A 25,137-nucleotide genomic window follows, 5' to 3' on the forward strand; every position below is an offset into this window, starting at 1 on the left:
CACCACCCATCAACACCTTCTTGCTCCATTTCCACATCTTCTTCTAAGTTTTCCTGAGGACCCATCCAACATACTGGAAGCCTTTTTCCATTTCTTTGACTGTTCCAGGGGTATCCTGAAACAAGGGTTTCCTTGCCTTCAGCCAGAAAAAAGGCTTTCTTCTTGCCTTAACCTTTCCCTCAGACTGTCACCATCTTTTCTGGGTTCTGATTTGGGGGTGGATGTAAAACATGGTTCCTCTGAAGGCCTCAGTTTGCTCCTCATCATGGACAACCAAGTCCCAACAGAGAGGTAGTGGTTTCTTGGAGCCCTCCAGAGCTCCTGAGGTCCCCCACATCTCGAGCCTGCAGAAGACACTCCTGGTAGACTACATTGACTACTGTCATAAAGGCCTGTGCTATGCCATAAGTGGTTGGTTGCGCTTGTGCCTAATATTGGGCTGATGTTTGCCATAGTGACAGGAAATGGTTCTGATGCCGAGTGATTAGAGTCAGCCTTGGATTGTGGATCCTTTTCTATTTCCACTTTTCTGTGGGAGACCTGTGGAGATGTCCTAGGCTCCTTGTGACAGGGTGCAGCCCCTTCCATGGTAGCACTGAAGTAGAATGTGGAGTCCTCTTTTCCTTTCCCTGCTCCTCCTACCTGTCCAATGGGACTTTCTGTATCACTCTTCTCTTGCCTCCATGGTACTATGTTTTGATTTCTGCAACCTTCTTCCTGAGCATCATACTTATTCAATGAGAAATCACTTTGCAAAATGATAGACCACTTTTCCTTCAGAGATCCTTCTTGTGCAACAACAGGCATCATTTTCTGGGAGTGTGCATGGTCATGTTGACTACTTGAAAGAGTGATATAACTTGATGTTTCTAAAGGGTTTTCTTTAGTTTCTGGGACATCTTCAGCCCAAGAATCTTTTTGCAAGGAACTCTGGTATGGTGTTGTCACATCTTGTTTCTGAGGTAATGGGAATTCTTTCTCTGAAAACGAAAGCTGCATTTGCGGGCCAAAGCATTTAGTTGTTACATACATGGGTAGGCAAACACAACCTAGGCCACCATTGCCAAAGGCTGCATTGATCTTAGACATGTTTCCAGTTTTTAAGGCCAGCTTTACTAGAAGCCAATGGTGGTGCCATTTGGCAGTGGCCTCATCCCTTACAGCCTGGCTCCTAAGAGAAACTCCCCAGTCCATGCTAAGAGAATTCCCCTGATAGGGTGTTTTGCAGTCTTCCACTGGGTACAAGCCTAGATTCTCTGATCTTTCTTCAACTGGGTTTGCACAATGAAAGGAAGAAGGCTCTTTTTCTGTTTTATCAGTGCCACAGGACTTCTTTATAAAACCCTGCCAGATTTCTGTGGATTTGGGGTGTAGCTGGCTGTAATAAATTATGAGTGAGGCACAGCCTGAAAAAGACCAAAAAAAAAATGAGGTTTTTCATTGGAAGTCCTACGTCTTCCTAATGGAATGCAGCATCTCACAGGTAAGGTACTTTTTATAGTGTTTTGACATAACTATCAAAAGAGGGCTCCTGCAGGAGCCCTTAAACTGGCAGATCATCTCAGGTATTAATGTTTGTTTCCTCCTCAGCTATCCTTACTGCCTTATCTTTGTGTGGTGAATCACAGACTTAGAATGGAAAAGGTTATTTTTGGGAGGCCACATGGTATGGAGGAATAGGAGTGGGAGGACTTTGGGTCTGAATCCTGGCCCTGCCACCTGTGTGACCTTTGAGAAGTTATTTAATCTCTTTGGGCCGAAGTTTCTTCATTTCTAAAAAATGAGAGGGTTAGATTATACAACCTCCAAGTTTACTTCCAGCTCTCAATCTATGATTCTATGCTCTGGTACAAGTCCATTCATTTTTACCAATGAAGAAACTGAGGTCCAGCCAGATTTTGAGTTGTCCAAGGTCATGTACGTAGTGAAGGACAGATAGAGAATCTGACTCTGGATCTAGTATATTTTCCTGTGGACCATACTGCCTTCCCATGTTATATTCCTCAAGCAGAATAGAAACTCCTTGAAGGCAGGGATTTTAAAATTTTTGTTCTTGTGTCGCCAGGGCAACGTTAACTAATACGTCTATTAATTTAAGGCTGGAAAATGCTTAGCCTATATTTCCCTTTGATCCTTATAATAATTCAGATGCTCTTTACTTCCATTTTGCAGACGAGGAAATTGAGAATCAGAGAGGTTAAATGATCTGCCCTATATCAGTTATGTAGCTGGTGAGTGTAGGAAGTATGATTGGAACTCTTGTCTTCTAGAATCCAAGTCTAGTACTCTATCCGCTATGCTAGCATAGTGCCTTGCATGTATGAGTGTATTAGCAAGGCAATAATCACAATATAGACATCATTGTCAAAATGCCTATGTGGTTCTGTATCGCAAAATATAAGTTATTCTCCATGTAGAAGGTAGAAGTAAACCATTTATTCGGACACCAGAGAAACAGGTTCCAAAACCAATAAGCCCAATCTATCAGAACAGCAAAGAAGAATTCAATACACAATATCACAGCAGAGGACCACTACATCTCAAAGCCATCTGTCCCCCCCACTAGGGCCTTGCCACCAACAATCACTCACAGCACAGCCACCATATCTGCTCTCTCCCTCAGCTCTAACTGCTCTCTCTCTGCATTTCCTGTGACACACTTTCTTTTTTTTCTCAGCAAGCTCCTTTCACCACATGTGTCTTAAGCTTCCTGTGGCGTAAGCAGGTCACGTGGCCTATTAATGGGTGGCAAAGATCTTCAAATCTAAATTGTCATTACAATTAGGTACCTAATAAAATTTTGCTGAACCGAAATGAATTGCACCGAGTTGGATTTCTGGTTGGGTAAACAATTTTTAATCTCTTCCTAAAGAAAAGCTTAGTATTAAATTAGAATAGTTTCCAACTTTTTTTAAAGCAACAGTGTCTTAGGGCTGTTGATTCTGGGATGAATTCTTTGAGAGTGGCTCTAATTAAATAACTGTATTAGAAGGAATACATGAGTGTGGGTGTGTGAATGTGTGTGTATACAGTTTCTTAAGGGTGATAATTTCATATATAGGGTGATGAGTTAGTAACTCTGAAACCATTCACAAACTGAAGTGTTGGCGGATTCTAAGGGACAACAGAATCCCTAAAATGAGAACAATCTAAAGGTAGTTTTAGGCAGTTCCTCAGAAGCGCTCCAGGGCATGGAATTTCCACAACCAAAACAATGCTTCCGTTGAACAAAAACATCTTAATCACTTTTTGTCAGCTCAATTTATTTTTGTCATATGTGTTGACTATGGCAATAATTTCTTTAACAGAATATTTTCCAGTCACGCTCCCACACTGATTTAAGCTTCCTGTTTTACTGGTTGGAATTCCTCATTTCAAGTCTATCATAAGTAGCATGAGACTTGGGGAAAGACTATGGGGGAGCTGGTGAATCTGAATTTTAGATAACTCTGAAAGAGGTTAGAGCTTAGCTGGGCCAGCCTTTTCTTTAACCAGTGAAGAAGCTGAAACCCAGGAAAATGAATGAACTTGCCCAAGTCACACAGCTATTAGAGCACAGAAAAGTCCAATAGGACTTTGGACAATTCACTTAAGGTCTCTTAAGGTTTCCTTATCTTTAAAATGAAGGAGATGAGCTAGATGAACTCTAAGGTCCCTTTCAGCTGTAATGATCTGTTGCAACAATTTGCTAGCAGCTGCTGTAGGGGTATAAGACCCACCGACAACCAGCACACAGAAAGCTGCCAACACAGGTTCTTTGATCTGCTTTACTAAGGAAAGTAACGTTAAGGGGTTAATAATCTTATTTTAATCAAACATACATATATAATTCACTTAGTACAGGGGAAAAAGCCAGCACTATGAACTTCAGAGCAAATACAAATTACAAACATACATTTATAAACAGACCAAATACAATTCATCATTACCAAGAAACCATCAACATCTGAGTTCAGCCGGGAGGCTCTTAAAGGGGCTGCCCGGAATCCCGTGCCTCCAGGAGTGAGAGCCTTAAGAAAATAGCTCTGTTCTCTCTTTTTATACACTCTTTAGCCATCATCAAATGTCATCTGAGTGACCAGAACTCAGGCTCCTACTATTGGCTCTGGTCTTTGCAACTACCCTTGGGACCCTGAGGGCTTCATGCCCACATAGGCTTAGCACCCAGTAGATAGGGGTTTGGGCCTGGGGTTTAGTACCTAGTAAGACTCAATCAAAGACACCCAACTTAATTGCTATTACACTATCCTATATAAATATATGTGTGTATATATGTATATACATTATATGCATTTATAGTAATAAACACATATCATATACATATAGACACATGGTGATACAGTGCATAAAATGCTGTCCCTGGAGAAAGGAAGGCAAGTGCATATCCAACTTCAGATACTTATTTAATTTGTCTCTGTCAGCCTGTTTCCTTGTCTGTAAATGGGGATAATAATAACACTTACCTTTCAGAGTATGAGGATCAAATGAGAAAAATATGTAAAGCACTTTGAAAACTTTAAAATGCTATGTAAATATTAGCCATTATGATTACCTATTTCAGTCTGGACCTGTGATTTTAATGGTCTGTAAATTTCCTTCAGAAATCAGATGGGTAATTGGTCTGCAACTTACAGTTAGAGAATTGTTTAGAGCATTGAGAAGTTGAGCAGTTTGCCCATGATCATCTATCTGCACACACATATGTGTATTTTACATGTACAAATTCATTTCTGTATGAAACACATTCTATATTAGAAAATGAGTCAGGAGAACTGGGCCCCATCTCTGGCACTTGTAGACAGATACACCATCATGGTAAAGGCCTTGATACTATGTCATATGAGAATTGGTTGAAGGAAATGGAGATGTTTAGCCTGGAGAAGAAAAGACTTGGGGGAAAGGGGAACATGAAAGCTGTCTCCAAGTATCTGAAAGGCTATTATATGGAAGAGGGGTTAGCCTTGTTTTGCCTGGTCCCGAAAGGTTGAGACCAATGGGAGGAAGTTGCTGAGATACAGATTTTGGCTAATGTAAGGGAAAAAAAAAACTTCTCACCCTATATCTTCTTCAGGTATTAACTAGAAAAGAAAGCTTCTGAGCTCCCTTCTGACTCTGATATTCTGTGGGTCTGTAAAAGTCCGTAGAATACATAGTCTGGAGTAATGGATTTGAGAAGGGAAGGCAGAAAATCAGGTCTTGCCCTCTCCCCCTATCTCCCAGATTTCCCTTTAAGGAGGAGGAGTCAGGCCATTAACATCCCCTGCCCGAGCTCCCCACCTCTCCCTCTTCCTTTTTACCCAAGATAGAAGGTTTGAAAGTTCAGCACTGACTTTGGGAGAGCCCCCTAAGAGGCCTTCTACACTGCACCACCTCCATTCCCTTTATCAGAGGTCTTCAGGCCAAAGCCGGACAACCATTTGTTGAGTGCATTGTGGCTGAGATTCTCATTCAGGCATAAGTCTACAGAATCACAGTATTTTAGAGCTGGAAGGGATCTCTAGGCCTATCTAGTGAGATCAGATCAGAAGAAAGGCTATCTGCTCCCTGAGGTTCCTTCTGACTCTGAAAGTCTGTGGTCGTACAGGAGGTATCGGGTGACAGGGCAATCCCAGCACAATGCAGCCCCACCATATGGAACCAAGCAAACAAAGAAGCAGACCAAGCTCATTCCTCAAGCCCAAGTTCAAGTCTGCTCTGCTTTCTTTCTCTCTGGTGTTATCTCAGCTTGGTCCAGGTATCAGGTAAGAGTTTCTTCAGAGGAGTAGGAAGGGCAGATCATGAAAGTCACCCTAAGTTGCCAAACAGTAGCCAGATGTGGTGAAGCAGATGTCTGTCTCCACTGATCTCTGAACCTTTGCTAATGCCTGCTGTGCCAGACCTTAGCTTGCCTCTTGCATTGGCCCTTCTGATATCTTATTTTCAGGCCTACTGAACTCTGCATCCCTCTGCTCCTTCTTCGTAGTTCTGTAATCCTGAGGGACCTCTGCTCCCTCTTCATAGTTCTGTAATCCTGAGGCATGTCTGCCTTGTTACTTTGTTGGGAAACCAAAACCTGCCCCCTGCCTACTGTGGAAAATGATATTGGTGAAGCATCTGCATATCAGCAACTGAACTTAAACACACCACAGTGCCCTCCCCTCCCCATCCAAATACATGAGCCTTTCAAAAGGGCTCATAGGAACATAAGATCAGACAGAGCTAGAAGGAAACTTTAAGGTCATCAGTTCAACCCCTTCACTGAACAGATGAAGAAATTGCATCTAAATACAGTCCTCCACAATTACATAATCATAAGATTATTATTTAGAGCTGGAAGGGATTTTAGAAGTCATCAAGTCTAGCCCCCTCACGTGGATAAGACACCTGAGGCTCACAAGGGTTAAGCAATTTATTTAGGCCTTAGTTTCACACAACTCTAAGTGTCTGAAGGCAAGATTTCAACTCAGAGAATTCCTGGCTCCAAGCCCAGCAACCATTACCGTGGTGCCTGCCCTATTTCACATTTACTCATCTGTGTTCATGGGGTCTGACTCGCTCTGATGGCATGTTAGCTCCTTGAGGGTTAACAGTCCCTTGAGGGACTATTTCCTTTTTGCCTTTGTATCTCTGGTACCTGGCATAGTGCCTGGCACATGAAAACACTTAGTGAGTGCTTGTTGTTGAATGAATAGTAGAACATGTATTGAACTTGGACTTAAAAGACTAAGAAGGTGTGGGTTTATATCCCAGCTCTGGTACTATCTATATGACCCTGAGCACCTTCTAGGCCTTAGTTTTCCCACTGTAAATCTGGGGATTGGGCTAGAAAATCTTGAGGAACTTGGTTTGAAGTCCTATCACTTACTACCTGCATGACCTTGGGCAAGTCATAAACTCTATGGGATGCAATTTCTTCATCTGTTCAACGAAGGCGTTGAACTGATGATCTTAAAGTTTCCTTTTAGCTCTGTCTCTGATCTCATGTTCCTGTGAGCCCTTTTGAAATCAAAGGGAAAGGAAAAAGTATATTCTTCTGATACCTATTATTTGGATGGAATCTCATAGCCCCAGGTAACTGCTCACATTTCAGGTTCTTTTAGGATTTGTCATGGCAAAAGTAGCTCTCTTTCTACAACCTATACTTAATAGTATCCTAGTGACAATTCTCCCTCGTCTTGAAGCTCATTGAAGGAAACAGAAGCCAGTGTGTTGGGAAAGTGATGGGCAGTCTTACCAATAATAAATCCAGACACAATGCCTGCTGTCATCCACATGGTGCCCCACGATGCTCCCTGCAGAAAATCTGTGGCCAACAGCAAAAGGACTATGTTCTCCATCAGCATTATCTATGAAAATAAATGGAGTCAGCATAACACTTCTGGCTCATGCCCCAGCAGGCATGCATCCTCTTCATCCAATAAAAGATTCCAGAACCCAACCCTAGACTATCTTTTTAGATACAAATTAGTATCCACAGATGGCAGCATATAGACACCTAGGAGGGCCCAAGTTGATCACTCATTTCACGCTCCTTCCTCTGGCCCTCTGTGCCTATGGTAGAGATGGGGGAAAATTGAGGTCCAAAATGATAAGATGATTTGCCTAAGATCACAGGAGTAGGATATATAAACTGGGACGAGGCCTTAGAGAATATCTAGTCCACCCCCATCATTTCTTTACTTTTTTTATTTTTGAAATCCTGAACATAAACACCAAATAAAATGAACATTTTCATATACGCTCTAAAATGGAAAAGGAAAAACTTCCAGTCTCCATTATGTAGAGCCTGCTTTTCTTTTTAAGTATATAATAAATTCAACATGTAACTTTTAAAACTGTCTTGCTTATCTGAAATTCCTTCTAGTCTTTTTTCTTCTCTCTTCCCACATTTTAGTCCTAGCCCTCGTTCTTCTCTCCCCCATCATCTTCCCTTCTCCCCTTTGCCTCAACCCCAACTGAAAAGAAATATCCATGTAACAAATATGCAGTCAAGGAAAACAGAGTGCCATATTGGTAAGGTCCAAAAATGTGTACTCATTCTGAATCCTGAGCCCATCATTTCTCTGGCAGAAGATGGGTAGCATGTTTCATCATCTAGCCTCTGGAATCATGGATCAATCGCCTAATTTACAAATAAGGAAATGAAAGTCTAGGTTGCTTAAGTATCTTCTCCAAGATGATATTAAGTAGTAAGTGGCAGAACTGGGATTTGAATCCAGATTGTCTAATGCTAAATCCTGGGCTCTTTCCATGATATCGTGCTCTCTGTTGGAGCATAGTAGTTTGTTTTCCCCTTAAACTATGAGCTCCTTGGAGCAAGGATTGTCTTTTGCCATTCTCTGTATCCCCAGAATTTAGCACTGTGCCCAGTAACTAGCAGGCACTTAACACATATTTATTAACTGAATATTAAATCAGTCCTTGGTGCACCGAGGACTTCCTGGTACTATTTATGGCCCACTAAAGCCTCTCTGTCTCAGTGACAAGAAAGTGCAACACCCAGGTGTCTCTCATAGAGCTGCATCTCATGACTGGTTTTTCAGTTTCACTCTCAAGGATCACTTAAGAAATGTCCCTGTGATTTAGTTGGTGGTGTTAAGTCTTAGGGTTATGTTGTCTTATCAGCAAGGCAGATGCTTTTCCAGTTGATGGTTCTCTGCTTGAGTTCACTTCCTAATCCCCAGCCCCTCAGATGCATAACTATTAGTGCCAACTTTTAATGTAAAAATATATTTTTAATTAAAAGAACTACTTAATAACCACAAATTTAAAAGTTATAGCTAAGGTCAAAGTTTTATAAGAAATTGGAATAGAATGCTAAAATAAATATTACTCCCTTTCCCGGCTAATTAGGGTCTGTGCTCATTCTCAGTCTTTTCTCCTCTTCTTCCACATTTTAACTCATCTATTTGACTGTGGTATCAGGGAAACCTCTTCCTCTCCTCCTTAGTACTCAGCTCTAGCTTAGAAATTCACCTTAGGAATTCTGTCTTCCTTTCTATGAGGACTCCTTTTGCATAGCCTGCTTCTGTGGCAAATGTTAGCTTTAGGACACGTCAGTGAAATGTCTGCTTTCCACATCTCCCTATCCCCACCCACCCCTCTCACTGTACTACCAAAAATGAGGGGGGCAAATAAGGCACATGGATCCAAGTAACTGTCATCTCTGTTTTTAATCAACTGGAAGTTTTTGTTTTTAAAATTTTCTGCATAAAGTTTCTTCATCCTTTTTATAAAGAATAATTCACTTTGTTTTATTTTGCATATAGTTTCTATTGACTTATCTTAGACATGCTGTTTTCCCTCCCTTACCTTCAAAACACCTCAGTAGAATGTAAGCTCTTTTCAGGCAGAGACTGGTCATTTCTGTCTTCATATCCTCACTATCTAACACATTCACTGCTTGGCACAGAGTAGGGGCTTAATAAAAGCTCGCTGAAATAAATTCATTTGAAGAAAAAGCATCACTTACCATATAAAATGTGGTCATTCTATTTCTGGAAGGGCTGTCCCAGAAATTGATGTAGCAGAAGACATATACAGCTCCTACAAGCAGATTGAACAACCTCCAACAACAAGTACTGTCTATGATGTCGCTCTGTTGAGCAACAAGCCAGAAGGTCATCACTAACCAATGAGCACCTGTAAAAAAGTTTCATAACAGGGAATTTAGCCCATGAGAGGAACCATAATTACCAATGAACTGATAAGACCGTTCCTTAGCAGCAGGTACATGCATGTGCACACACACACGTGTACACATGAATATACAGCACTTTTTGTTCCATGGCTAATGTAAACTTAATTGTTCTCATCCTTTATTCTGTTAGCTGCTGAGAAGTAATAATTCTCTTTAGAAAGTTGTTTCTTTTATTATTAAGAAAGTGGGATTGTTGTGAGACTATCTTGGTCTCCTTGGTTATTGTTTGTAAGGGAGATCTTAATAATTGCTGCGCTTCCGAATAGGATAAACCATGGAAGATAAATTTTAGAAAAAAACCCAATTATTAGAATTCCTTGGTTTCTTTTTCCATAGATAATCAGAGCTGGTAGGGACATTAGAGAGAATAGTCCAACACCATTATATGAGAATGAGGGAAAATGAGGTGGCCAGAGAAGGGCAGTGACTTTCCCAAGGTCATACAGGTGGTAAATAGCCTTGAATTTATTTTGAATCCAAATCTTTTGACACTAAAACTAGCAGTCTTGTTGATACCCTAGACCCTTTCCCTATATCAGGGATCCATGACATCCTCAGTATCAGCATGAGGAACTCCCAGGTTGGAAATTCCCTCTCAGTGATTGCACAGGATCAGAGGTTGTGTTTGAATTCATTCATTCGACAATAAACCAGCACTCTATCAATCACACCATCACTGATGCTTAATAAATATGAGAACAAAATTTTAAAAAGTGTGCCAATAGTAACTTGAATTGTTTCTCAAGGGAGGCTTCTGAGCATGTCCAAATTTCAAGGGAAATTCTTGATCACTGGGGAAAATGTGATCATGTAGGTAGGGCTCAAGAAATATGTTTTGAATTGAAAAGCCCCCACTTAAATGTCAGATCCAAATAAATTTTTTGGATTTTAGAGAAAAACACAAGAAAGACAAACCAAAAAAGGCAGCATGGTCCTATAAGACAGTGGCTCCAAACTCATTTTGAGAACCATGTTGGGAAGGAAAGGGAAATGGAATGGTCTTGAAGGATCCTTTGGAAAGGCTCAAAGAGGGTACTGAGCCTATTTGATTTGAGTTATGTATCTATTGTTCCATATATGGAATGTATTTAGGAAAAGGTGAGTTGGAACATCGATGAGACAGGAGACTATGCTATAGGGTTAGCTGAAGAAATTGGGGATATTAACAAGCAGAAGATATGATTTAAGGGGATGGAGTTGAATGGAGAGGTGGTATGTAATACCTATCTCCAAGGATGTGAAGAGTTTTCATTTGGAAAAGGGATAAGATTGAAACTACTTGGCTCTAGTTAACAAGTAGCAATGAGTAGATGTTTCAGAAAGGCAAATTTTTGCTTATTCTAAGGAAAAACTTTCTAACAATTAGATTTATCCAAAAGTGTAATGGGCTGCCTTGGAAGGTGGTGAGTTCTTCACTTCATGAGGTTTTTAGGTGAAGACTAGATGACTACACGTCACATATATTAATAAGAGGATTTCTATATAGGTATAGGTTAGATTAGATGACTCTGAGCTCACTCCAACTCTGAAATTCCATAGGAAAGTCCAAAGCTCTTGGGGCCCTCTCTTTATAATTTCCTTCCTTTCTTCTCATTCTCTGGCACATTTGTCCCTAGGGAATGGAATCTAAGTCTGACGTGGAGTGGGTTAGGTGAAGATGGAGAAGTGTGAAAAGTCATCAGTCTATGATGCTATGGTACTATGTACCTACCTACATAATGGTAGCTTCAGGTGTTGCCAACCTCTTTCAAATGTTCGTGAGGAAATCAATGTTCACTTCTGTAGGTACCTGGTACCTAGGTGATGACCTGTTGCCCATGCTTTGCCAGTCCTAGGGTACAGCATGAGTGTGTGCATGGTTTTGTTAGGGGCAGGAAGAACCTTGACTAAGTTATATTTACTAACTATACAAAAAAATTTCCTCCATTGAGGAAAACATGACATTTTCCCATGAGACCCACACACAAATTCAATTAAAACTCTATAGCTTGTTGAAAGCATTTGTGGAAAGGAAACTTCAACTCACCTCCAACAACCAAGACCCAGCAGTGATAGGTTTGGGAAAACAGAACTAGTGTTATGATCCTAGTTCCTAGCATAGCCAGTCTCCACAGGAGTTGGCATAGGAGGGCAGCCCATGGCATGGAGAGATGTCCTGGCTTCATCAGGCACATGACACGAGCATAAGAAACCAGAGACAAGGACAGTGATGACCAGGACAATACTGCACTTACACCTAGAAATGAAGTGGTAGAAAAAAAAAATAAAACAATCCTTTTGTATACTTTGCATTCTAAGTCATTCTGCAAATTTCTTCCACTTTATGGGAAAGTTTAGCCCATTAGTATTCAAGAATATAATAATTAAATTTGCTTTTCCATCAAATCCTGTTCTATTATCTCTTTTAAAAGAACAGCACTAGGTATCCGTGGCTTGTTTTACTTAAAACAGTTTGATACTAGTTTTTTCTTCTTCCCATAAACATACGGTCACTACCCTCCCAGTCTTTACTTATTTTGTACTAGTTCTATGTACCTATAGCTTGTTTTGCTTGTACCAATCTCTCCTTTTCTGTGTGCTTTGAAATAAACAAAAAAAGAATAAAAGAAACAATAAAAATAAACCATACTGAAAATAGCCTTCAAAACTCATTTCTTTCTTGAGGTAGCAAACTTTTATACAAAAAGCAGGGCTTCATAAATACTGTTCCCATCTTATATCCTAATTAATAACATTAATAGCTCATATTGCACAAAATACTCCTTATCACTATTTTGTAAAGTAGCTACAAAATGTATTATTATTCTCATTTTACAGATAAGCAAACAGATTCAGTTATGTAATCAAACGGCAAACAGTTAGGAAGCTTATATCAGTCTACGGGTGCTAGGCTCTAGGGATACAGTGACAAAAATGAGATAATCCTTGCTCTTATGAAACATATACTATTAAAAGAAATAACTTGTGCACATAAAAGTTGATTTGCAATATGTACAAAGTAAACAGATATCTCTGATAAATATCTTGTTTCCAAGATATATAAAGAACTGATCCAAATTTGAAAAACATAGAGTCATTCCCCATTGGATACATGCTAAAGGATATGAACAGGAAGTGTTTGAAGGAATAAATTCAATCTATCAACAATCATAGAAAATGCTATAAACCACTAATAATTAGAGAAATGGAAATTAAAGCTACTTTGAGGTTCTATCTCATACCTATTAGACTGGTAAAGATGACAAAATGAGGAAAATGACCAATATTGGAGGAGCTGTGGAAAAGTAGGTACATTGGTTCCCTGTTGGCAGAACTGTGAATTGGTCCAGTCATTCTAAAAAGCAGTGTGGAACTATGCCCAGAAAGTTACCAAACTGTGCTGTATTGGGGATCAAGATGGGCTCTTAGCACTTATTCAACCAAGTGCCCTTGAAGAGTTTGGCCTTTGTTTCCTTTGATTAATTCAGGGTCTTTGATTGAGTCTTATTAGGTGCTAAGCCCCAGGCCCAAACCCCTATCTATTAGGTGCTAAGCCTATGTGGGTGTGAGTTGGTAACTAAGGTGGGGCTCCAGGTGGGGCCAATGAAGGGAGGTGCTAAGACCAGGGCAAATAGTAAGAGCTTAAGTTCTGGTTGCTCAGATGATGTTTGATGATGGCTAAAGAGTGCATAAAAACGGAAGACAGAGCTATTTGCTTAGGGCTCTCACTCTTGGCAGTGCGCTGATATGGAAACTCCAGGCAGCTGTAGTTAAGAGCCCTCCAGCTTGTAAACCCAGATGTTTGGACTTTGTTAAACTCTGGTAACTATGAATTGAGATTTGAATCAGACAAGGTCTGTCTGTTGATGTTTGTAATTTGTGTTTGCTCTGAAGCTCAGGGTGTTGGCTTTCCCCCTGAGCTGAGATAATGATATTTATATGTTGGATTAAAGTAAGATTGTTAACCCCTTAACATTGCTTTCCTTAGTAAAGCAGATCAAAAGGACCTGGCCTTGCAAGTTCTGTGTGCTGGTTGTTGGTTTTACACCCCCACAGCAGCTGCTAGCTGAATTGTTACAACATGTGCATACCCTTTGGCTCAGCTATGCCACTACTAGGCCTAGAATACTTGAAAGAAATCAGAGAAAGAGGGAAAGGATCTATAAGTACAAAATAACTTACAGCAATTCTTTTCATATTGGACCCAAATTAGAAACTAAGGGGTGTTTTCTTATTAAGGAATGGCCAAACAAATCATAGTCTATGGATGTAATAGAATATTATTGTGCCATAAAAATGGTGAAATGGATGATTTCAGAGGAAACTGGGAAGACTCCAATGAATTGGTGTAGAGTGAAATGAGTTTAATTGATTCCAGGGATAGTCACTGGCAACATCTGAAAAAGGCAAAAAAGCCTATGTTCTGGGTCCCCATGGAGAACTGGCTTGGTTCATGTTTCACAGTCTCTTCTTACCTGGGACAGGATCTTTTAAATCTGCTGCAACGAATGCGTATGTCTGCAGCAGCAGGTGGGGCCCCATTTGGAGCAGGGCTTCAAGTAGCCGAAGGACAAAGAGATCTCCTTGTTGCAGCAACAGTTTTCCCAGCCCAGGAGGCTCCTCTTCCTTTGCCATGGCTGCCAAGAAGGCATCCCAGTGCCTAAGCAGAACAAAACCATGCTGTCATTCCTGAAGAGACTAAAAATGCCAGGGGTTGCCGGTTGATCCTAAGATTAATATGGGGAAACAACATGACATGGCAGTCCAAAAAGCTAATGCTGAGGATATGCTGAGAGCCATATAATATCTAGAATGTTAGAGACAGGTCCCATCTGGAATATTGTTTCATCCAGAGAATCACATTCTAGGAAGGATACTGACAAGCTGGAGGCACCTATGTATGGGAGGAGGTTGACTACGATGGTGAGAGGAGTGGGGAGACCATGTTACTTAAGGATCAAAGGAAGGAGCTAAGGAAGTTTTAGCCTGGAGAAGAGAAGGAAGAAAGGACACAAGAGATGAGTCTTCAAATATTTTAAGGTCTATCATATAGAAAATGGAGTAGGCTTCTGCTTGGCCCTAGAGGACACAGCTAGGTATGGTGGGGGGAAGTTGCCAAGGCAAATTTAAGCTTGATATAAAGACAAATTTCCTATCAACCAGAACTCCCCAGAAACTGTAATATCTCCTTCAGGAGGCAGTGAGCTCCCATTCAATGAATATTTCATAAGATATTCATCTAGGAGAAGAAGGGAATAAGCATTTAAATATGCTTATGAATTATATGTTTATATAATAATATCATTTAAAAGCTTATATAATAAGAATTAAATAAAGCTTATCTAAGCATTATCATCTGTATACATTGTATCCCTCCTACTAATCACAGAACAGATTAGAGTTTCTTAATCTGGAGCATATGGATAAATTTTTGGGAACCCATGTACTAGGATGGGAAAAAAATTACATTGTTATTTTTGGTAATTTAAAAATGAAAGTTAGAATTTCCATCAGTTATTTAAAATAATATTCTGAGAAGGGTTCCTTAGATTTTCACCAGACGGCCGAAGGGGTGCATGACATAAAAAAGGTTACAAACCTCTAGAACAGGGTAGATACTAAAACTTAGGGGTAGGGAACCTGCAGCCTCGAGGCCATATTGACCTTCTAGGTCCTTGGATGTGGCCTTTTGACTGAGTCCAAGTTTTATAGAACAGATACTTTTATTAAGGGGATTTGTTCTGTGAAGTTTGGATTCAGTCAAGAGGCTGTACTTGAGGACCTAGAGGGCCACATATGGCCTTAAGATCACAGGTTCCCCACACCTAGAACTAGGTTATAAGCTCTTTAAGTGAAAGGAATACATTGTTTTTTCATCTTTAGGTCCTAAGTTCCCAGCACAGGTATAGGCACATAAAGGGACATAAAGGATACTTTAGCAAATATTTGTTGAATTAAGTCACAGTTCTTACCCCTGAGAACAAACAACAGTATGGCCATGTAGATTCTAACTCCATATAGGAGGAGTTTTATCTTACTATAGATTCCCTGAGATCCATGGGATGACATAAAGTTAAAAAATTGAAAAATAGACCTGGTTTAATGTGGGTGAGTGTGGAGTTCAGATATGCCAGGATGTGGTATCTTGAGGACATCTAGGCTTACTTTACGTAGGATCCAAAGACCTGGTTTGACTCTACAAATAGGATGATTTCCCTACTGTTCTTTTGGGTTAATGATGATATAGAGTTAAGCCAAAGTTCTTTGGGACTAGAATGGATGCTACCGGTCTATATGATCTCATAGGTGAACTTCCTAGAACCCTCTACTCTAGGGGTGGGGAACCTGTGCCCTCGAGGCCACATATGACCCTCTAGGTCCTCAAGTGTGGCCCTTTGACTGAATCCAAACTTCACAGAACAAAATTCCCTTAACAAAAGGATTTGTTAATAACCTTTCTTTTGGTGCATACTTTGCATTTTTACAATGGTTTTATAACATATCATTGTTTTTTTACCATTACCTCTGTGCCTTATCTATCCCCTTCTATACTGAGGTCTATCTGGGCAGAAACAGTGTTTTACCTAAACTTTGCATTTTCCCCAGCACTGGGAACAGCACTTTGCATGTGGCACTCAATATGATTGTTGAATGAATGACTGATTGACTGAATGAATGAACCAATGGGCTGAAGTCAAACCAGACTTCATGGACAAAGAGACAGGACACAGGTGATAAGGTTCCCCCCATAATTATCCCCTCCCTCTTATCTTCAAGTACTATCTTCTTCCTTGCTGGCTACAAACACTCCCTGGTCTTTCCTGTCCTTAGAAATCCCTCCCATTTTCTTACACTAGAACCCTTTTTTTATAGCCAAACTTCTAGAAAAAAGCCTTCTATTCTCATTGCTACACTTCCTTCACTTCTCAGTCCCTTGCAAATGGGATTCTAACCTCACCAACTAAATGAAACTGCTCTCTCCAATCCCAAAGAGCTCTAGCTCACAAGTCTCATGGTCTCTATTCAATGTTTCTTGACCTCTCTGAAGTATTTGACACTGCCGACTACCTTCTCTTCCTGGATAAGTTCATTGCATTGTAGTGCCTTGGTTCTCTTGTTATCTATTTGATGACTCCTATGGCTTCTTTGCTGTATCATCATCTAATTGTGGGAGTGCCCCAAGGTTCTGATCTAGGTCTTCCTCTCTCACTCACTCACTTACTCTCTCACTGATTTTATTAATTCCCATGGGTTTAATTATCATCTAGATGCAGGTGGCTCCTAGATCTATATGTATCCAGTGTCATTCCTTCTCCTGGGCTACCTAATTTTGAACATTTTGAACTGGATGTCATATAGACATCTCAAACTCAATGTATCCACACAGAATTCATTATCTTTTCCTTCAAACCCACTGCTCTTCTGAACTTTCCTGTGTTTTACCAGGATACTGACGTCATAATCACCCAGGCTTAGGCCCTTCAATGCATTCCCAACTTCTCACTCTTGCTCCATATATCTTGTCAATTCTTCCTCCACAACAACTTTTGCACTCCCCCTTCTCAGAATCACATCTGTAGTTCAGGCCTTCATAACTTCTGGGTTAGACTATTTCAACAACGTCCTAAATAGTCCACCTACCTTAAGCCTTTTCCCTCACCATTTCATACTCCAAATAGCTATCAAATTGATATTTCTTAACACGTAGGTCTGACCATGTCCCTCCCACTCAATAAATTCCAGTGGTTCCTTATTACTTTTAAGATCAAGCATCTTTGACATTAAAAACCCTTCATAATCTGGCTCCAAACTACCTTTCCAGTTGTATTATATATTACTTCCCTTTACACACTCTGTGGTCCAGTCAAATTGGCCTTTTTTCTGCTCCCTATGCATGCCGTTTTACACCCTGCAGAGGCAGAGGGTTACTCCTTTGCATAAGCTACTAAGAAGTGTTCACTATCACATAAGAAGCTCTACTGTTTCAGGATTTGGGGGTGGGGTGGGAACTGGGACTGTGATTTCATCAGCCTGGAGAATTCCCAGTATTTGCAGATGAGCCACTCATTTGTAACTGATACTTAGTTGCCTGGGGGTACTACAATTTTAAGTAACTTTGCCCATGGTCAAACAGCTAGAACCTGTTAGAGGCAGAATTTGAACTCAGGTCTTCCTAAATCTGAGGCCAGTTGAATAGCATTACATAATGTTTAGAAATGGGTTTATGAAGTAGTGAATCAATAACCTTCTCTCAAGTGCACAACTAGATTTTATTCATTTGGCCATTTCCCCCAAATCTTCCTAGAGTAGGAGTTTATCTACCCCTAGAGGGTTAACCTCTCCAGGTCTGGAGTTTTACTCAAGGAATCTGTGGATAGATTTTAGAGAGTCTATGAAGGTGCACAGGGAAAAAAAACTTACATTTTTATTTTGACTAAATTCTAACTGAAATTGAGAATTTCCTTCAATTATTTAAAGAATGATATTCTGAGAAGGGGCCCACAGGTTTAAACAGCCTGACAAAGGGTTCCAGGACACACACACCAAAGGGTATGGAGTTTAGTCAATTAGTATTTTTTTCAGCACATGAGACTTCCTGAAAGTCAAATTTTATTTTCCATTATGAGTGCCCCAGATGAGAAGTCCCTGAAAGGAAACCTCAAAGAAGGGGAATTTTCAAGGCATGTCCTTAGTGTTTTTATTATAATAAACTGATTATGTTCAATAGAGCAAAACTTGAGTAAAGACTCAATTAATTAACTGAATCTGTGATTCTTTACAGTCCTGTGCAGACATAGATACCTATAAACAAACACACTCATTCATATATGTGTGTGTGTGTGTGTGTGTGTGTGTATTATATATCACAAACCCAGCAAAGCATAAACAACAGAAAATAATCTTAGAATTCTTCATTTTTAGACAACCTGTAGTCATCAGTCGGCCCCAGCTAAGGGCAGTACGTCCCCAGATCTTAAGATTCAAAGCTGGAAAGAAACTCAGAGATCCTTGAGTGCATCCCTTTCATGAGGTTCTGAAAGATTAAGGGGATTTGCTGACACAGGGAGTCAGTGAGCGGGGCAGGCTTCCAACTCAAGTCTTCAGTTTCCAAACCTACTGCTCTTTCCTCCCCGACATATGGCTTCTCTAGGTAGTTCATGGAATTCCATGTTAGGAGCACATTTACATGCATACGTGCACAAAATCATCATTTTATCATACCAAGGAGCTTATGGGCTGCTTGCATGTGGACTCCCCCAACTTTGCCTTCCTTCAAGTCCCAGAACAGGTTCAATCTTTTCCTCAAAGCCTTTCATGACAGCCCCTCCCCACAAAATGGTCTCTCCTTACTCAGATTTCCTAACTCACTGTGGGTCTCTCCTTTGTACTTCTTGCCCTTTCCCTGGTATCACAGTTGTTTTATGTACTCCCTCTCCTCTTTTACAACCCCAAGCCTTCACCCCAGCACTCTTAAGTACCCTGAGAGCAAGGTATCTTAGATTCCCTAGATTCTATGGAAGCTTAATTCTAGCACTATGATTAGAAGCCTTTTAATCTACCTTCATTGTAGAGATGAGGAAATGGAAACCTGGAGAGCTTAAGTGACTTGCCTAAGGTCACTTAATGCACTTAATGCATTAAGTAAGTAAAAGTAAGTAAAAGTAAGTAAAAGACAGTAAAATACAGAGATGGAATTTGAATTCAGGTCATCTTGCTACAAAACTGGTGCTCTTTCCACTGGACACATTACTCAGAAATTACCTCGTATTTGCTTTGTATACATTTTGCAGTATGGCATAAGGGATAGAGGGCTAGCCTCAGAGTCAGGAAGACCTGGATTCAAGTTCTCCCTTTGACATACATATACTGGCTGTATGGTCCTGGGCAGTCACTTATCCTCTCCACGAACCAGGCAACTCTCTATTGCTGTAAGTTGCAGAGGAGGGGCTGGAAAGGAAGTTCCTCATCAAGAGCTCCCTAAACTGATGAATACAAAGCTCTGTTCAAAAGAAAAAAAAAGCATGTATTTAACAGATGTTTTAGAACTGACTCAGAAGAACAAGCCTTCCTGACTATCTGTTTTTCAGTTGGAAGATAGGATTGAGTCAGGCCCCAGAATTATTAAATTTTTAAATCTTTGAGAGACAGACTGAGAAGGAGTGGAAAGGGGGATAAGCATTTATATAGCACCAAGTATGTGCCAGGCACTGCGTTAAGCAAGCACTTTTACAAAAATTATCTCATTTGAGCCTTACAATGAACCTTCGGGGTAGGTACTATTATTATCCCCATTTTATAGTTGAGGAAACTGATGTAAGCTGGGATTAAGTGACTTGTCCAGGATCATACAACTATTAAGTGTCTGAGGTAGGATTTGAACTCAGGTCTTCCTGACTTCAGGCTCAGCACCATCTCTTTTAAATGTCTCAGATCAGAAGTCTCAGGCCGAAGCTCTAGTTGTACTCAACTCTTCAAGGACGGAAGGAAGCTCCCACAAAAAAGTTTGCTCTTCATTTTGGAACTATGCCCAAAGAGCTATAAAAATGTGCATACCCTTTGACTCTGCAATACCATTTCTAGATCTGTATCCCAAAGAGATCATACAAATGGGAAAAGGACCCACATGTACAAAAATATTTATAGCAGCTCTCTTTGTGGTGGCAAAGAATCAGAAATTGAGGGGATGCCTATCAACTGGGGAATGGTTGAACAAGTGGTGGTATATGAATGTAATGGAATACTATTGTGCTATAAGAAATGATGAGCAGGTGAACTTGAGAAAAACCTGGAAAGACTTATATGAACTGATGCTGAGTGAAGCGAGCAGAGCAAGGAGAACATTGTACACAGTAACAGCCACAGCGCGCGATGACTTTTTGTTAGACTTAGCCCTTCTCAGCAATGCAAGGTTCTAAGATAACTCCAGAAGACTCATGATGGAAAATGCTATCCACATCCAGAGAAAGAATTACCAAGTCTGAATGCAGATCGAAGTATATACTGTTTGCTCTCTCTCTTTCTTGTTTTGTTTCTTCTTTCTTGTGGTTTGTTCCATTGGTTATAATTCTTCTTTGCAACATGACTAATGTGAAAATATATTTAATGTGAATGCATGTGTAGAGCCTATGTCAGATTACATGTCATCTGGGGGAGGGGGGAGGGGGGAGGAGAGGGAGGGGGAGAAAATTTGGAACTCAGAAGCTTGTGGAACTGAATGTTGTAAGCTAAAAATAAATAACTCAAAAAAGTATGCTGTTTCCCCAACTTCCCCTTCCTGTGCCTCTTCAGTAATGGAAATAAACAGATATTTAAATTAGGGAAGAAAGCCAATCGTCTGCTTGAATGTTACAAATTTTTCTAACTGGGGACTTTGAGACATAGCAAACTTTTCAGCCAAAATAGAATCCATAAACCAGCAGAGAGGGATACCATATGGACCTGAGGAGCCACTATGTTGCCCATAGGCCAGAAAACTGGCTAACTCCTGTAAAAGGGAAAATCTTAAGGGACAAAGAAGGTAAGGAGGCAAGGGTGTCCCTAAACTGTTCCCTTCACTGTTGACACCCACAACTACCAGTGTTACACATACAATAATAACAGCTACATTTATATGGCACTTTAAGGTTTGCAAAGAGCTTTACAAATAGCATCTTATTTTATGCACACAAAAATCCTGGGAGGTGTGTGCTATTTGTATTAATGTGTGTACATAATTCCCCTTAGAGAATGCAAGTTCCTTGAATGCTGTTCCACTTTTGTCCTTGTATTCCTAGCTCCTACCAATAATGCCTGGTACAAAGAGGCTTTTAATAAATGCTTATTGATTGGTTAATTAATTGGATGACTTTGTACGTCCAGTTCCTTACACAGTTTCTTGCCCAAGGAGGTATTTAAAAAATGCTTATTGAATGATTGAATGGAGGAATGAACAATGAATGAATGGCTGAATGAATGAATACAGTAGATTGAATCTCAAGATACAGGGTTTGTGCCTGCCCTTACCGTTTCCATATGCCAAGCTGCAGGAGATGCACAATCACCAAAGAATAGCTTCCTTGATGACCATCTGCAAGGAACCACAGATAACTTAGGCCCTGAAGCAAGCATCCAGGAAGGAGAGCTGATACAGTTAGCCACGCCCACAGATACTGCTCAGTGTAAAAGTAATAAACCACCGTGCAGAGGCCTACAAGAAGAAGGGAAAAAAGGATGAGTTAGGGAGTAAAAAGGCCTAGAACTTCCAGCTTCAATGTGTCTTAAATATTACTTACTCCAATGGGAATTAGATCACTCAATCAGTAAATTAAAAAGCAAAAAGCAAAAACATGCCAACTAATCATGTACTAAACACCTTTTTTTTTTTTCTGCATGTAGAGCCTAGTAGGGGCTTGAGGAAACACAAGAATGTATGATATAGTCTTAGCTTCTCAAGGATCCAAAGTTCTCAAAGAATTATTCAATGAATCACTACCTGTAGTTTATTATTCCCTACCTCTCTGTGAAACTCAAAGTAACTCCCTCCTCCAAGAACAAAATAGTATCCAGGATTACCTTCCCCGAAGGGCAAAGCAAAACTGAGATGTCCCAGAGACAGTGAAATGTCTCCCAAGTGTTGGGAAAGGCCTAGATGACATCCTGCCTCCCATCTCCCAAGGAGAAAAAAAATGAAGTTTTATTTTTAGACATCGCAGAACAAACATTAACTTGCATTCCTGACCCAGGGCTCCTCTCTAAAGTGCTTCCTCTTTGACAAGCAGGGGGACAAGGCCTCCTTGTCATGTTGTTGGAAAACAACCATGAAGGGCAATATTATGATGTTAATAACACTACACATGAAAGTTTATAAAACACTTCAGCCACAACAACTCTTCTAGGTTCTTACTGTTATGCTAATTATATATATAAGGAAACTAGGGTTCAAAGGGGTAAAGTGACTTTCCCAGAGCCACGCAGCTGATAGATAGCAGAACCAGGACTGGAACCCAAGTTTCTTGAGTCCATGCGCACTAAACCATAATGCAAAGTGGGATAATAATGATAACAACAGCAACGACTATAATGATACCTAGATTTGTAAAGTACCTACTATGTGCCAGACATTGTGCTAAGCGCTTTACAAATATTATCTCATTTGAGCCTCACAGCAACCCTGGGAGGTAGGTACTATTATTATCTCCATTTTACAGTTGAAGAAACTGAGGCAAATAGAGATTGTGACTTGCCCAAGATGATACATATAGCAAGCCTCTGAAGTAGGATCTGAACTTGTATCTTCCTTACTCCAGGCCCAGAGTTCTATCCACTGTACTGCCTAGCATAAGAATTTTTTTTTTAAATTATTCTCTTTATTCTTATTTGTTTGTGGAGCCCATCTCTGGCCCAGTGAGCATCATATGGTATTGGACAGAAGGATCTTTCCAGGGCCTGCCTGGTATGTGGCATGTGATTCTCCAGTGACAGGTTGCCATAGGAACCTAGGGGTAGAGGGTCCTGTAACTGGCATGGGTGGGTGTCTGATGAGGGGGTGGTGGTATACTACTGTGTTCAAATGCAGCATATAGTAAGTACTTAATAAATGCTTGATGATTTGACTTGACTCATCTAATTGACTCCCTATCACACTGCCCACACTCCTTTGAAGTTTGGATTCCTGAACCCCATTTTGAAGTCAGTCTATGCTATTTACTATATTCCTTCAAGTTATTTCACCCTCAATTTCCTTTTCTGTAACATAAGGAGACTCTTCTACAGATCTATGGTTCTGTAAATGGAACAAAAAGTCCAAATCTCATGGCTTCTTTTTTTTTTTTTTTACCCTCCAAACTTGTTATCTTGAGCCTACTCCACTCTACCCTTAGCCGTGAACCTCAGTTTCCTCTGGGAAGACGCTTAATCTGGGGTCTGGGAACTGCTTTTTAAGAATATTCTGATAACTACACTTCAGTATAATTAGTTTCTTTTTGATTCCCATGTATTTTATTATATGCATTTAAAAACTTTTTTTTTTTTTCTGAGTCGGGAGTCCATAGGCTTCACGACACACACAAAAAGTTAGGAAGCCCTGCACTAGCCTCTCTCCACTCTATATCTGTCACTCTGTAAATCATTCCAACTCCAGTTCCAAATTTTTCTCCTCTCCCCTTTTCTGTTACAACCTCCCTACCTGGCTTCCTCCTAATTGCTACAGGAGTTTGGGAAGAAGAGCTGTGCATTGCAATCCCTTCTCCAGACCGGATGCATCTCTCAGTTTGCAGAGCTAACTAACCCTGAGCCTAACAATCCTGAATCCGTACGGCGGAGGGGTGGTGGTGGTGGTGGTGGTGGTGGTAGAAGTGATGACTTTGGGGAGATCGTACTCGAGAAAGCTACCGTTAGACCAGTGGTTAATAAACATGGAAAGCATTATCAGATACCTAGCTGAAAAAGAGCGGGAATTTACAAGCCTGCATTGTTAGAGATTATGCAGAGCAAGGGTGTGTAACTTGGAGGAGGTATGGAGGAAGTTGTTTTGGGGGAGGGGACGTAGCTCAATGAAACTTGCTTGTTTCCAGAGTTTGTGCTCAGGCAGACTTCAAGAACAAGGGAGGGATGGCGGGTTGAGGAAGGAGTGGACTGGTTCCACTGTGTTGGAGGAGAGGGGGTAAGCGAGAGGCTGCGTGTAAGTGAGGACAGTTATTTTGTATAAAAAGGCGGGCTGTGTCTGCAGGCTAGAGAGACAGGGAAGGGAAGTCTGCACTCAGTTTTAAAAATCAGTCCGGGAGTGGGTTTGCAACTACAAGAACTAAAGGGGTGCTAGTTACGTGGAAAGGGGGGGTAGGTATTTTGCATGCGAAGGTTCATGCGTGGAAGCTGGAGGCTGCGTGCAAACATTGTTAGACGTTACAGGAATTTGAGGGAAGCTGTAGCCGCTGGGGAAGGGAGATTAGGAGGTGCAGAGCCCCGCGGTTAGTCAGCAAGTCTCCCTGCTTCCCGCCCGGCTCCACCGACTCACGCGCGCCCTGCTCCGCCGCCAGCAGCAGAGCGCAGAGCACTAGGTATCCAGCGTGCATCCTCAACGTCTTTCCTGAGCCGCAGCTATGCTGGTAGGACACTGACACAGTGCAGAAGGGTTCCAGGACTTCTGGCGCGAGCACCGCCCCCCAGACTTGGAGCCCGCCCAGACCCCCACCCGCTTTCACTCTAGTTTCCGTTGGGTTATCACTCTAGTGATGGAGAAGGGGAGGAGAAGGGTGTGGAATCCCCAGCCTTGGTCGGTCCTGGGCATTGGAGCTCACACTGCAATCGGCCTCAGGACCCCTCCCATTTTTGAGTACGCGATTGGCTGTCTGGGGAGAAGAATTAGCTGCTCCTAGGCTCGGCTGGAAGGACGGGTGGGGAAGGGGAGGGTTCTGCAGCGAGTCTGGCTCAGGGATGGAACCTGTAGTTTTTGCTGTGAGGCCACGTGCATTAAGTAGTACAGTGGCCATTTCTCAATTCAG

General features: G+C 41.0%; 1 protein-coding gene across 1 annotated transcript; it reads right to left on the minus strand.

Annotated features, from left to right (window-relative positions):
* Positions 1 to 138: 138 nt before the first annotated feature.
* On the minus strand, positions 139 to 24,708 carry XKR5 (XK related 5). Its single transcript, XM_036749950.1, has 7 exons — positions 24,651 to 24,708; positions 21,662 to 21,845; positions 14,134 to 14,318; positions 11,706 to 11,915; positions 9,452 to 9,621; positions 7,214 to 7,325; positions 139 to 1,406 (listed from the first exon to the last, which is right to left on the minus strand). The coding sequence occupies exons 1-7, from the start codon at positions 24,706 to 24,708 to the stop codon at positions 139 to 141; spliced, it is 2,187 nt and encodes a 728-aa protein (XP_036605845.1).
* Between the last annotated feature and the right edge of the window lie 429 nt (positions 24,709 to 25,137).

This window comes from Trichosurus vulpecula, chromosome 3, assembly GCF_011100635.1.
Source record: "Trichosurus vulpecula isolate mTriVul1 chromosome 3, mTriVul1.pri, whole genome shotgun sequence".
NCBI classification, from domain to species: Eukaryota; Metazoa; Chordata; class Mammalia; order Diprotodontia; family Phalangeridae; genus Trichosurus; species Trichosurus vulpecula.

What these genes read in the sequence shown, in the direction of transcription:
- XKR5 (XM_036749950.1), bottom strand. Translation starts at nt 24,708, where the DNA reads ATGCACGCTGGATACCTAGTGCTCTGCGCTCTGCTGCTGGCGGCGGAG. An exon ending in GGCGGCGGAGCAGGGCGCGC is followed by an intron (nt 21,846 to 24,650) that starts GTGAGTCGGTGG and finishes TTCTTCTTGTAG; the next exon opens with GCCTCTGCACGGTGGTTTAT. An exon ending in GAATGACCACATTTTATATG is followed by an intron (nt 7,326 to 9,451) that starts GTAAGTGATGCT and finishes TTATTTTCATAG; the next exon opens with ATAATGCTGATGGAGAACAT.